Source organism: Rhincodon typus, chromosome 7 (genome assembly GCF_021869965.1).
Source record: "Rhincodon typus isolate 14 chromosome 7, sRhiTyp1.1, whole genome shotgun sequence".
NCBI classification, from domain to species: Eukaryota; Metazoa; Chordata; class Chondrichthyes; order Orectolobiformes; family Rhincodontidae; genus Rhincodon; species Rhincodon typus.
Genome location: NC_063338.1, coordinates 48290117 through 48305362, shown reverse-complemented (window position 1 = coordinate 48305362; position 15246 = coordinate 48290117). Strand labels below are relative to the sequence as shown.

The following is a 15246-nucleotide window of genomic DNA, read 5'->3' as shown; positions in this document are numbered from 1 at the left end:
GTCTGTCCCTGCTCTGCTCAGGCCACCAGCCCGCTGTCTGTCCCTGCCCTGCACCAGCCTCCAGCTCACTGTCTGTCCCTGCTCTACTCGAGCGTCCAGTCCCCTGGCCGTCTTTGCATCATTCCAACCTCCAGCCCTGCTCTGCTCGGTGTGGGAGGATATCCTTGACATCTGCTAATGACAACAATAGACAATTTCAGTCAATTGGCTTCCAATGGCTTCAAGGAGGGGTTTTATCAGCCTACTCACTTCGTTAACATTTGTTCGAATTTAGACAATAAGTATAGACATTGGCTTATTTAGCTCAAATAGGATCCACTGCCCCAACCCTCTCTCTAATGATCTGGTTGAATAGTAGAGATTGATCAATTTCAATTGGTATCATAGGGTTTTATTAAAATACTTGAAGAGACACAAAATGTCCACAAAGCTTTCTTTCTGGGAAATGAAAATGTTTATTCTTCTTTAAAAAATGAAATTGGCTTAAGCTGTAATAAGATAACTGTGTGTGGTCTGTGGACAATATGGGCTTAGTGTACAAAAAAGCCTCATTTTGTTTGAATTGAAAAACTTTATGGATATGAGATTCATCATATATGGAACTGTATTAACATTCATATTTATATAATTGAGTATGAAATTTGGTCAGCTTTCCTTTCGCTAGAAGTTTAAATTTGTGATTTCCTTTTATAGTGATTCTGGAGAGGTTATGCTTAAAATTTGCAATATCATGCCTCAAGACAGTGGAATATATAGTTGTGTGGCTCTGAATGAAATGGGATCAACATCATCTTCAGCAACAATTAAAGTGCAGGGTAACTGAATCTTTTCAAATCATTTTCATAACAAACTGCTTGATGAAATGCTTGATGAACATCTTCGCCTTGAAAAAGTTTTTCTCCTTAATTTTCCTATATGTTTTTGAACCTCCAATTTGGGATATTAAGTAAGTAGAATTGCTGTGTTATTTCATTGGTTGACAGTCACCAGGTAAATCACTGCTTTACATAGTAGAAAATGTTGACATCTTGAATCCAGTTTGCATTGTGAATTATCACTGGGCAGTGAGGCTACATTGGATTGAGATTTAAATCTGTGATGGCAGAGATCAGGCAAGCACATTAATAAGTGAACCAATTGTTTATTTTATCATGTTATTGGAGTACAGTACCAAAAACTGACAAAAAAATTAATCCACTGGACAAAGCAGCAACCTTTTTAATCTTCCCACCCCTGCAATGATAATTCTCCTTACAAGGATGTCTTTTTCCAGGTTCTGTTTTAAATAACCATTGCAGGTTCTGTTTTAAATAACTATCGAGCTTTCACTTGCCTCTTATTTTATACTGTCAGCAGAATTGCATTACTCTTGCAGCACAGCTAAAAGATGTTGCCTTAATAGTGCTTCACTAAACATCATATGGGATTATACTTTTTAACGGGGGAACAGGGAATTTCAACTCCAAGGTACTATGGAATTGGTGGGAGGCAGGTAACAATCCAGTGAAACAAATTCTGGCAATAATGTTTTGAAAACCATCATAAATATTCTAGCTTTGGTGTGCTCGTGTTAAACCAAGAGAAAAATGGTTAGCTGTCTCACAACGAATACGTCGCAGTAGACCGCTGCAATTTTGTTTGAGTTGAAACACTATTGTGGTTTTGCAAATCATCAAGTATGAGACGTTATTGATATTGACAAGCATAAACAGGCAATTCATTAAATTATTTAAAATTTTTGACTCCCTCATCCCTTCCTCAAATACTGAAACAATTCCCATTCCAGAGCATTTCATTTTCAGTTATGATTTATTGCTCCGTACCTGCTGTGTTGATTTTCTCCCCATTTTCAGGTGTACCAGCAGCCCCAGGCCGACCTATAGCCCAGGAGAGGAGCAATAGCTCTGTTATTCTGAGATGGTTACCTCCAGCAAGTACCGGAAACTGCACCATTTCCAGTTACACTGTTGAATATAGAGAAGAAGGTAACCAATGAACAACGCGCATGTTTTCCAGAATATTGTATTTCAACAACATTTTATTTTCAAAAACGTTTTTGCATGTGCTCTGTCACCCCATTCTTCCCATTTACTTGCAAGGAGTGAGAAGATACACTTTCTGTTAATCTCAGTTCACCACATTTTGGGTAAATTTGAAAGCATATTGATTAAAAGAAGAAAAATAACTTGAAAATGTTGTGATCACCAGCTGTTCAAATAAGGAATTCAGGTACTTAGGAACAGGAACATGGGAATAGGAGTAGGCTGGTCAACTACTCCAGACTGTTCCACCAATGAGATCATGGCTGATCTGTAACTTAATTGCAATAACTTGCTTTTGCCAGCATCTTTTAATACCTTTCATCCATAGGAGATTTAAGAACCTCAGATATAAAATGAACAATTTATCAAGCATCAATTGCCATTTGGAAGAGAGTTCCCAACTTCTAACAACTTTAACTGTAGGACAGCTTCCTCATTTCACTCCTGAATGATCTGACTCTGATTTTGAGATTATCCCCCTGGTCTAGTCTCCCTACCCAGCAGAAATATTTTATCTCTCTTGGCCTTACTACTCCCCATATTATCTTGAAAACCTTAATCCAATCATCCCTTAAACTTCTAAATTCCAAAAAATCTAACTGGCTTATTCAAACTATCTTCAAATTTAAACTTTGGAATCCAGGTATCTTTCAACTGCAGTCCCTTCTCAGGCAGTACATATTCTTCCCAAGGTGTGAGGGAACTGCTCAACATACTTCAGGTGTGATCTGACCAGGGCTTTTTGAGAGTGAAAGTTGACTTCCAGTCCCCTGTGTTCTGGTTCTCTAAATATAAACACAGCAAGCTGAATCTGACCAGAAACAGGCTCAGTGTCAGTTCTGGTGAGTTTCATGGAGGGTTTCTCTCCATGAGGCCTAGCCAATTTACACCAGCTATCATCCCAGACTCACCTCATTGCCTACGCTGCATGTCTCCACTCATCCCCAGAGGTGCAAATACTCATCAGTGCCAGAACCTCTTCAACATTAGACTCATCCAGTGTGGTTGGGGGACAGTGAACTGGGATCCAACCACTTTGCTATTTATCTGCTCCTTCTCACAACAATGGTGGGATAAATGAGGATAGAGTGAAATTGTGGACTGCTACAAAATAGGTGTTCCAGTGGCCTACATAAAGGATGTAGCTTATTACTGTGGAACATGCTCAGAACCCTGTTTTCAATGATGACCTTAGGAGTTCTGTTTGAGGAAGATTGTAAAAGTTTCGCATAAGGTGTTAGTAGTAAGAGAGTGCATTACTGTCAGAGGTCAATACTGAGAGAGTGTCTTATCAATTAAAAACATGCAGTTGTTTTCGTTCAGAGATAGTAAGAACTGCTGATGCTGGAGTCTGAGATAACACAGTGTGGAGCTGGAGGAACACAGCAGGGCAGGCAGCATCAGAGCAGCAGGAAAGCTGATGTTTTGGATCGGGAGAAGGGTCCCAACCCAAAACGTCAGCTTTCCTGCTCATTTCTGAAGAAGGATCCCAACCTGAAACGTCAGCTTTCCTGCTCCATTTCTAAGAAGGATCCCGACCCAAAACGTCAGCTTTCCTGCTCCTCTGGTGCTGCCTGGCCTGCTGTGTTCCTCCAGCTCCACACTGTGTTATCTCAGTTGTTTTCATTAATGTTCATGAATGGCAGTAGGCTAAAAACTGCAGTTGGTATATCTCTCTGCATATCATTTTCAATACAATTTCTAAAATCTTACCGAATAAGATGTTTCTTTAATGTGTTTTTGTTGTTCTAGTTCATATTTCCACTTACAAATTATTATTGATTAAGGGTTAATGTGGCTGTTTTCACCTTTGTTAAAATGTGTAACTGGCTTACCTAACTCTGGCTCAGTGGCCACCTGTTTAGACAGCAGTCAGATTTTCTCAGTGTTTTGTACATGGATTAGCTCCATCCTTTGTTAATTCATGCCTGAAAGATGAAGCAGTTGAGTCGTAGGTTATATCTACCATTCTGTTTTGTTCAAATGTTCTAATCCTCTGGCAACGGAACTCTTTATTGCATTTTGGTGAGCAGATAACCTTAATGTGCTAATATAAGCAAAAATTTAATGTGCGAGCATTCATAACTTGTTTTGATGTAATGCAGAAACTAAAGCAAGTTGCACTTTACCTTTTATGTTTGGTAGTGATTTCTCACAATTGTCAGCTGATCAGTAATATCCAGCAATGTACCTGCCATATTAGTTTAAGTACTGTGACTTCTTAAATTGAAAATAATAATATAGTTGACAAAAGACAAGTACTTGCACTGAAATGGAAGAAAAAATAATATTGGAGTCCTTCAATGTTTAGGAACACTGGCATGGCAGCAATCAGTAGCATCCACTTTGGACACCTACCTTGTGATTGAGGACCTGATTCCAGGCTGTCAGTACCAGTTCCGAGTCAGTGCAAGTAATCCTTGGGGAATCAGCTCACCAAGTGAGCCATCTGATTTTGTAACACTGTCTTGCAGCAATGGTAAGTGCAGCTGAGTTCTAATTAGCCAAATGTCTTAGAAAATGTTCACTGAGAGCAATTCTGAAAGATGAAATACTAATTTATCGAGGATATAAGAGCCTTATTATTTCTGTTTTTTGTACTTACTTCTAAAGTAATAAGACACAAACAAACAATGTACTGAACACTGAAAAATTTGGAAGATCACTTATCTAGACATGACACTGAAATTTTGCAACTTGCAAAGCATTGCTGTAAGAGGTTCAGAAATGAATCAAATACAAGCGATTTATTGATCAGAATGTCAGAACTTCTTCATATTAAACCAAACTCTAATCAAGTGTGTGCCAGATATCCACTGAGGCTCATTGGCCCAGATTTGCAGCTAAGGATTATTCAAAAACTACACACGTGCCTTTTGATCAGTTCTGCCCTCAAATTTCCTGGACAGGTGATAGCGAAAGACCCATCTAGGAATGTTCACAACCAGCGGTGAAGACAAGGTCTTGCTGGGTTGTCAGGTCAGGGGCTTTCAGGAATCAGTGAGGGAATGGTCAGATGTTGTCAGTGTTCAGCTGGGGCCTCAGTTTAATAGTTACTCTGGAATTAGAGCAGGTTTCAAATTCTGTATCTTTTCTTGGTTACCCATTAAATGCAGTTAAGTAGGAATCCTCTGAAATTCCCATCTCTACTTCAAAGCTGGGGACTTTTCTGGAGGATTTTAGGTGCCAGGAAATGCCAACTTCCTGGGCAATTCCCGCAGAGTGAGCCACATCAGGATTTCCTCATGGCCCTGACATGTAATTCCAATCTTCACTACTGCGATGACTAACTCCCCATAGGAATTTCTAGGGTTTATATTGTTCATTCAGCTCATGCACCCAATGAAAACTCAACACAAGGTTCAATTTATCTTCCTATAGCAAAATTGAGCTTGTTTGATCCTAAATCAGGCAAGAGTTGAAAGAACTGAATTGAAAAAAATATCTATTTCATTTGTTCATGGGATGCATGCGTCAATGGCTCGGCCAGCATTTCATGTCCAGCCCTAGGTGCCCTTGAGAAGATGGTGGTGAGCTGCCTTCCTGAACTGCTGCCTTCAATGGGCTGTAGAGATACTTTGGCGCTGTTAGGAAGGGAGTTTCTGGATTTTGATCCAGTGACACTGAAGGAATGGTTGGTGATATATTCCCAAGTTGTGATGGTGAGTAACTTAGGAACTTGCACATGGTGGTGTTCCCATGCTTCTACTGCCATTTGTCCTCTTTCATAGTAGAGTTTGCAGTTCGGTAGATTCTATGAAGGACTCTCAGTCAGTTGCTGCATTCACTGTATTTGCCCACTTCCAGAGAATTACAAGTGCTGGAATTTATGTGGTGAGGGTAGTGTACTGCCCAGCATCCCCATTGGAAAACTGTATCTTCCCCACACAAAACAAAACAAGGCTACCTCTCAGTGATAACATGCCATGGGCAGCCTAAACAAGCAGTGAGACTGATTTCTGTCTCTCAGTGGGAGGAAGTCCCACCGTGGGACAAGAAGCCCTATGATAAAGACAGCAATGGATTCTCAGATGAATCCAGGATTTTTCAGAGGGAGAAATCAGGCACCCTAAGGATATAGTGGGGCAGCATGTTTGGGAGGCCAACTGGGGAGAAAAGAGAAAGGTATATCATCTTGGGGAGCGGATATCCATGATGCACACAGGGCATCATCCCAAAGGTTGGACCCCTACCGTCCTGCTTTACCATGTCAGATGCTGAAAAAGTGGACTTTTCACTGCATGATAACATGGACAACATACTGGGTCAGTTGGCTTGTTAACAAGTTTAAGAGCCCATCTTATTTTTTAAATGGAGAGTGTGTTGCCATCCACACCCAACTGTCTACAATATCCTAAGAAATTGACACGTCGATGTTGGGTTAATGACCTGGCATCATCATGCTGCTATTACTCTCGTGTGGCATGGCAGAAATCCTAATTTGCAAACAGAAAATCCCATTCCAACACTGATTTACAACTCACAATTACTTGTTGTAGGCCTGACCAACTAGTGGACCATCACTACTATTAGTACAATTGCTCTCAGTATCTTTTTTGCTTTTTTAAAAGTCAATTAAAACCTGACTCAAAATTGCTTCTTCTAATCACTTTTGATCTCTACTCAGAGCCTACAAGTGATGACTCAAGAATTCCATGGAAGGATAACTTCGAATCTGCTTACACAGAACTATATGAGATTGGAAGGTAGTGTAAATCTGGATTGCAAAAGTATTTTAAAGATTGGGGAGGTATCTTACACTTTTGGTATCTTGAACATCTAACTTCATTGAAAGCGAGTGTCCAGCTATGTTCCTATATTTATTGTAAGGCCCAAATTTATCCTCTGTTTGGCAATACCAGCTTTCTCATCTCTTGCGAGTTGATGATGAATTTTTCCACAAAAAATTGCAAGTGAAAATAAATGGGCTTTATACACTTTGATGACATTGCTAAAAACTTTCATGAAATGAGAAAATACGTTGGGACTTGATGTCTTTATGAAGATTTTACCATGCTGTACTTATATTTGGATATGTCAATGTTTAGAATGTTTGGGACAATTTGCAATTTGTTTTAAATTGATTTCCTTAAATGAATCCTGCAGAACTCCACATTTTCCAAAGGGTAAATGACAAGCTTTGGATAATCTGTGGAATTGACGAGAGTTTAATTCTGAATTTAAGAGATAATTGCATGACCCTAAAGCTTGGTACTTTATGACATTAACTTAAATGATTTTTTTACTTCACAAGAATATTAAGGCATTTAATTCTAAGCTTTTGTTTGCTTTTTTTTTCTTCTCTCACCGATTTGTAGTGCCCCAGCTTAGATCGGCTACCTCAGAATGACAAAGCTAAGGGCTTCTTATCTGTAAAGCCTAACATTATATGAGATAATGCCTTTATCCACTGAGCTATTGAGACAGAATTTATTTTTACAGCAGGGACACTCCATCTCCTTTGCTCCTATTATGGGATATTTAGATATATGATTCTGCATGGTTTTTGTATTTGAATGGAGATATGTGTATAATTTTTCTGTGACCTGTGAAGTCTTGCAAGGCAGAATTTAATGGATTTGATGCAGCTTCACTGCACCAGTGGTACAGCTGGTGTGAAATCCTGTCAAGCACTTAACTGGGCAGCTTGAAGCCTTCCATGGGATTCAGAATGCCTGACATGGCAGTCCTGTCCATCAAGAGCTTTGGTTCCTGTTGGTTATCCTCTGAGGCCCAATGCTAGATCCCAGGGCATGGGCACCATAGATGTGGGAGAGGCTAGCTGACAATATAGTAGGAGGGGCATCAGAGAAAAGTACTGCTGGGGTGGCTTTTCTCTGCCCCAACTTCTCAGTAGGGTTTCCGCAGTGACTGTCAAGGGACATGAGAAAGTCAACATGTTCAAAAGAATCTCTGAGCCATGACCAAATTCTGGTGGGATCAGAAAAAAATTAGCTTCAAGTGTCCCATCATTGAGCCTAATTACCTGCAGTACTACATTTACCGACATTTCATTCTTGTCTCCCAGGAGTGAATATAAATGTCACCTCTTCAGGTAAAAATAGCCTGCTGATGTTAAACTGCCCATCACTACATTTACAAGCGATTGTGAGGACAGAACAGATCTGGGTTAACAGCAGTGGCTATTTATAAAGAATGACTCCCAGATATCACACCAGAATCAACCCCCGGCTTGAATTTTAACTGGTTGCTGAAGTCGAAATGAAGGCAGATTGGTCTCCAATTTCTCAGCACTGGGTGGCAAACTGGTCTTCTGGCACGTTTCCTCCCATAAGCCATTTAGGATGGATGGATGGCATGCAAGTATGGGTAGTAAATTTAAAGGCTTATTGGGGACATCCTGTGCAGATGCTGACTGGAAATTTTTAAGTCAGGAACTGGGCCTTGCATTAACCTAAAACACAGCCCAGTGAGGCAGTCTCCTGGGAGCAGACTAGGGGCTGGGGAGGAATTGATTCAATATTCTGTTACCCCATTCAAATCCACCACCCCTTCCCAATAAGTTATCATGATTCCCCCAACCCCCTACAGCTACAGTCTGGTGAGAGTGATCTCAAATTGTAACAAGGATTTCAGGAGGCACCTCCGTCTGTGTTGTCATTTCCCCTCTCCTATAGATATTGACAGATTCCAACTTTAATGTGAGACTTTCAGTCTCTCAGGGCCTCCTACTGATTCTGCAGCTTTAGGAATCAGCCTGGCCTCCTTAATTACATTACAAACACTCTTCCTGGCCACAAATTGGCTACTGCTTCAAAAATCGCAGCCCCTTCTGCTGCTTAAACTTATCACAATTTCTAAAAGATGTAGAGCAAAAAATAGAAGTTGCCTTAAATGTATCATCAATGGTTTATGCTTTTATCAAGTAATCTCTTGCTTGTGATCAAGGTCACACATGCTCACAAATGCATGTATATACACATCTGTGTTCGTTATACACAAAGCTACTTTGTTTTACAAGTTGCGCAAACATCCTTTAAAAACCAATGTAGCCTAAAGACATTTCATTTTTTTGGGAGAAGTAATAGGATAAACAATAGTAACATGACACAATTAGAAAACGCAGTGTTCTGGATATAATCCATAATGTAGTGGCTGTGCCATTTAGTCACAGGAGAGGTCACACGTCAGACTCCTAGCAATGGGAAAACCTCGTCAGTGTAAATGGGATGCCTATAGGAAGCCTGTCTGCTTCCACTGCATTGACTATCAATATCAATATTGAGCTAATTGACATCAATTCTCCCTGAATCCACTAGAATTTAATAATGGCTCAGGGATTACAGAGAGTGGCACAGCTTTCCTAGCTGTTCCCTGAGAAGATTGCCAGGCAAACTTGTGAACTCCTAGGGGCCAGGGGTTAGCCGAGGATGTGCTCTCTTTCAAAGGCTTTTAGTGCATGATCAAGGGATGCAATATCAAGTAGGAGGTTGGCCTTTGAAAGCTGACCTTTATTTGTTTCTGTGACTCCCGTGGAGTGCCCCTGTCCCATCACAACCCCTGCCACATGTCCTCCATCCCACTCTTACTCACCTGTAACTTGGTTCCTGTTTGATCCATGGACACACTACTGGCACCAGTCACCATGCCAGTAGAGGTGCCTGCAATTGACTGCTGCTGGCATCTGATTGACTGGCACTTTCTCCTTCAAAGTCTTTAGTCTTGTGGGAAGTCCAATATTGGTCTGTTGAGTGACTAGACAGACACTTAATGATGTTGATCTTTCTGCTTGCAATTAGCAATGTGAGAATTTGTTTTATTTTAATTCATTCATGGGATGAGAGCGTTACTGGCTAGGCCAGAACTCATTGCCCTTCCTTAACTGCCCAGAGGGCAATTAAGAGTCAGCCACATTGTTATGGGTCAGAAGTCACATGTAGGCCAGACCAGGTAAGGATGGCAGTTTCCTTCCTTAAAGGATATTAGTGAACCAGATAGCTTTTTCCAACAATGAACAATAGATTTGTGATAATCATTAGCCTCATAATTGCAGATTTTTATTGAATTCAAATTCCACCATCTGCCATGGCGGGATACAAACCCAGGTCCCCAGAACATTACCTGGGCCGGTGGATTAACAGTCCAGCGATAATGCCTCTAGGATTCCCAACAGTTCTCCAACTGGTGGGGTGGGACCTGCATCACTAGAACAAAATCCATCCCCACACAATGGCACAGCCAGGGTCCCTTCCCATTTCAGCTAATGGTCACCATGCAGGTCTTCCCCATTGAAAATCACCTACAGAGTACTTTTCCTTGTTGAACGCAAATTACTTTTCAAACAGTTTATTGTTGGAGGCAGCAGTTTCCAACTAACTCATTTGATTATCTTGACTGTTAGAAAATGTATGCCATGAAACTCCTGATCACTGTGACAGAGAGAAAGAAAAAGAAGTTTAATTTGTTTTGTCAAACAAGAAGCAATTGTATTTAAAGCTCTAATTATTACCCATGTTCCTTTTTAAATACATTAAAACATAGAAAATTGGTGCAGGAGCAGGCCATTTGGCCCTTCGAGCCTGCACCCCCATTCAATATGATCATGGCTGATCATGCAATCTCAGTATCCCATTCTTGCCCTCTTCCCATTCCCCTTGATCCCTTTAGCTGTAAGGGCCACGTCTGGCTCCATCCTGAATATATCTAATGAACTGGCCCCAACAGATTCCTGTGGGAGAGAATTCCACAGGTTCACAATTCTCTGAGTGAAGAAATGCTTCCTCATCTCAGTCCTGAAAGACTACCCTCTATTCTTAGACTGTGACCCCTTGATCTGTACATTCGTAATTCAAATCTTTACACATTTTTACATGGTGGATGTCAGGTAGGAGACAGTTACAGGAGTGCACACAGAGGAAGCAGTTCACAAAATACCAAAATCAATTTAGAGGTTCTTTAGAAATTCAAATAATCTGCTAATTACTCAGTGTGGGACATCTGCACTTTGCCCCATACCAATTGGAGTAAGGCCCACACTCTTGTCTTGTCCTGTTGATCCACAACAGGAATCTACCCATGAGTCATGCCTCTATGTTACTCCCAACTGTTCAACACTCCAGTTCCAAAAAGAACCTGCTCGGAACGATTCTAGCTTCCTTGTAAACTTCCCATATTCATATGCAAAGCTTTTATTATTTAGCTTGAAAATGGTGACACCCATTTCACTAGGAATGTACTTACATGTTCACTGCATAAAAACACCTAAACATTTATGCAATCTTAGTATCTGAGCCCAGTGTGCAATGTCAGGGGTCCCACCAGAAACTGCACAGTTGTGCCTCCAGAAGCCTTCTTGCTAGGGGATACTTTCAAAATTGTATTCTTTCTACAAAGCTCATCATTCTTCAGATGTGCCCCATAGCCACTACTACTCAGGGTGTAGGCTTTGTTAGGGCAGGCATGGGCCAAGTCATTCTGAAGATGTGAAATATACAGACACCTGAGAGAGGAATGGTGGACATGTTTGGCAAAGAGAGAACAGAGGTTCCAATCCCAACAGGTCAAACAGGATATCTGGAAGTAATGCTGGACTCAGTGTATCCTACTCCTTGCCTAGTTTTCAACAGATTCCTGTTAAATGTGCAATGGAAGTAAATCAGAACTTCCACAAATATTGTAATGTTGGTATATCTTGCTGACCAGTGTATTTTCCATTATAAACTTGGTAAGAAATAACAAATTAAATTGATAGGTAAAGTAACACTTACAATAAAGGCTATTCATTCATAATTTTTACAGTTGTGGTACTTGGTCCCAAAGCATGAACAAAATGCAAGTATTCCACTCAAGTCAGTGAAATAGGAATTATTCAATAAATAAATAGCCCTTATGTTATTTCCCAAATGGCATAAATGCCCATTGGTATGCAACAGTTGTAATCTATCCCTTTCCCTAGGTCCATTACTTAACCATTGTGGTTCGGTAGTCTACTCTGGATAGCAATGACTCAACATACATTTGGTTGATTTACAAATTTAACTTCTATTAATCTAATCCCATAGCAGATAAATCATTATTAATGTAAAAATACTAATACAAATATCTGCTAATATATACTCATAGTCTGGGTGCTTATGTTCCTCAGACACAGACAAGATCAAGTAGATGAACCATCCAGTTCTGACCAGGCTCTCCTCCCCACCGACTGTAACCATGGGTCTCTTTCACGTTCAGTTCTTATTCCCTTCCATTGGACTTGCATACTATAGTGATGCTGCTTTCCCATTAGTACACTGTTTACAGCCTCAAGTTACCCTCCGCCACCTCCCTCACAATGATTCCTTCGAGTCATCATAACTGTTTGTAGCAAGACATGATTCAAACCTCACTGGGCTGGTGCTCTGCTTTAACGTTCTGTGTGAGGGTGCAGCTTGATTAATTTCTGCTGACATACAGCACCTTCTCTCTCTTCTGGTCATAGTCTGTCCACAACCTAATCCTCTTCCCATCACTCCTTACTCCACCAAGCAACCATTATGTGTTTACTAAAAATACACTGTTCAATCCCTTATGCAATGGTATAACTTCGACAAAGAAAAGTTGTAGAGTTTCAAAAAATGTGGGTCACAGGATCGAGCTAATAAAATATCAATGCAAACATTTGTAATAGCAAATGCTGGGCAGTTTCCATTCTGACAATTTCGTCGTGATCTTATGCTCACGCTCTATTGTAAAAGGTCATGGTTAAATTACAGATGTTATTCTTTACATTTACTAACAACTAAACCACACTTGCTGCTGTTTAACAACAATAGAAGATTGCTATTGCCAGGTTTATTAACACTTTTGTGCCCATGCAATGTATCTTCAATCCCATCAGCAATGCCATTAGACACTTGCAACTTTTCTCAATAAATGTATGAATACATAAATCAGTAATAAACATGTTTTCCTGAAATAAAAAAATAGTAGTTGACAAACCTATTCACAGTCTGTTAAAATGAAAATGTTCCAATTAGATACACAGGGGTGAGATAAAAGTGACTGCCCTTGACATGAAGTATGGCATCAAGGAACCCTAGCAAAACTGTAGTCAATGGGAATCAAGGGGAAGTCAGTCATATCAGCTAAAGGACATCTCTGTAAGAGCTCCTAGGCCCAGTCATCTTCAGCTGCTTCATGAATGGCCTTCCCTTCATCATAAGATTAAAGTGTGGATGTTTGCCAATGATTGCACAATGTTCAATTCCCATTCATGACTCCTCAGATACTGAAGTAATCCATGTCCAAATGCAGCAGGACCTGGACAATATCCAGCCTTGGCCTGACAGGTGACAGGTAACATTTGCACCATCAGGCAATGATCATCTCCAATAAGGCAGAATTTGACCATCGGGTGGAAAGAAGGCATACGCCATGCTTGCCTTCATCGGTCAAGGCATTGAGTATAAAAGTTGGCAGGTTAAACTGCAGCTGTATAAAACGTTAGTTCTACCACATTTGGAATATTTTGTGTGATTCGGGTTGCCACACTCTTGGAAGGACGTAGAAGCTTTGGAGAGAGTGTGCAAAAGAGGTTTGCCAGGATGTTGCCTGGATTAGAATGCATTAACTATAATGAGAGGTTGGACAAATTTGGATTATTTTTACTGGAGTGTCAGAAGCTGACGGGTGACCTGATAGAAGTATATAAAATTAGTAGAGAAATGAATAAGGTAGTTAGCCAGAGTCTCTTTCCCAGGGTGGAAATGTCAAATGCTAGGTGGCATAGGTTTAAGGTGAGGGGGGAAAGTTAAAGGAGACATACAAGGCAATTTTTTTAATACAGAGGGTGGTAGGTGCCTGGAACACACTTCCTGGGAGGTGGTAGAAGCAGACATGATAGCAACATTCAAGAGACATTTAGGTAGACACATGAACGGCAGATGGGATTACTTTAGAATGGCATCATGGTGGGCTGAAGGATCTGTTCCTATGCTGTACTGTTCTATGTTTTATCACCCATTGATATTCAACAGCATTGCTATCACTGAATCTCCTACCATCAATACCTTGGGGCTTACCATTGTCCAGAAAATGAACTGCCCTAACCATGTAGATACTGTGATAAGGCCAGATGAGAGGTTCAAAATTCTGCAGCAAAAACTCACCTCTTGACTCTCCAAAGCCTTTCTACCATCTGTATAAGCCAGATATGCAATGGAATAATCTCCACTTGTCTGGATGAGTGCATCTCCAACTACACTCAAGAAACTTGAAACAATCCAAGTCAAAGCAGCCACTTGATTGGTACCACATCCACTTTGTCCACCAACGGTGCATAGTAGCAGCAGTGTGTACCATTTACAAGATGCACTGCAACAAATTACCAATGCTCCTTCATACCTTTCAGACTCTCCGCTACCAGCATCAAGAAGAACAAGGGCAGCAGTTGCATGGGAACACCGCCACCTGCAAGTTCACCTCCAATCCACTCACCATCCTGACTTGGAGAAGTGACACCGTTCCTTCAATGTCACTGAGTCAAACTCCTAAATCTCCCTCCCTAATAGTACTGTGTGGGTGTACCTACACCAAATGGACTGCAGCAGTTCAAGAAAACAGTTCATCACTACCTTCTCAATAAATGCTGGCCCAGGCAGCAATGTTCCCATCCCCTGAATGAATTAGAAAAAAGATTTAGGATTTGTGTGTTGATTTCTGTCTATTTAAATTTTGAATACTGTTCTGTGTTACAGGGGTCGTTTCTCTGTGGTGAAAAAATGTATACAAAAGTCAACCAAAAGAGAAGTAGCTGTCAAATTCATCAGCAAAAAAATGAAGAAGAAAGATCAAGTAGCACATGAGGCAGCTATTTTATTAAACCTACAACACCCACAATTTCCTGCAATATGTGATACTTACGAGTTTCCCTCTGGTTACATTTTAGTTCTTGAACTGTAAGTATCAGTTTTGTATCCTGTAAGCCATCACAATTTGTTTGATGAAATATAATTTGCATTTACGTGTGGGATTGATTTGCATCTTATTTAATTCTTGTAAATTAGTTTCCTTCATGCCAACATTTTTTTTCCTACACTTGCACCTTAGTTTTCTCTCTTCTTCCTGTCCTCCAAACTCGTTACTGGAAAATGTTTCATGGGCACCAAGTTCCCTGTGTACCATCTCATCACCAATCAAGTGGTTATCACTGGACAGCAATTAGCAGCAGGAACCCGAGCCATTTTTGTTGTCTTTATCTCCT

At 40.5% G+C, this 15246-nt stretch overlaps 1 protein-coding gene and 1 long non-coding RNA gene across 2 annotated transcripts in view; one reads left to right on the top strand and one right to left on the bottom strand.

Moving 5' to 3' along the window:
- Window positions 1-15246, top strand: part of kalrna (kalirin RhoGEF kinase a) — a 675519-nt gene that overhangs the window by 651209 nt on the left and 9064 nt on the right. Inside the window, exons 54-58 of the mRNA XM_048598757.1 lie at window positions 694-815; window positions 1854-1985; window positions 4354-4521; window positions 6670-6748; window positions 14741-14941. Of these exons, the coding sequence (XP_048454714.1) occupies window positions 694-815; window positions 1854-1985; window positions 4354-4521; window positions 6670-6748; window positions 14741-14941 (702 nt within the window). The remainder of the gene's footprint in view (window positions 1-693; window positions 816-1853; window positions 1986-4353; window positions 4522-6669; window positions 6749-14740; window positions 14942-15246) is intronic.
- LOC125483482 lies at window positions 432-3212 on the bottom strand. The gene is made up of 3 exons (XR_007262444.1): window positions 2954-3212; window positions 1824-1964; window positions 432-1093 (listed from the first exon to the last, which is right to left on the bottom strand). It is a non-coding gene; the product is annotated as an uncharacterized LOC125483482 (long non-coding RNA).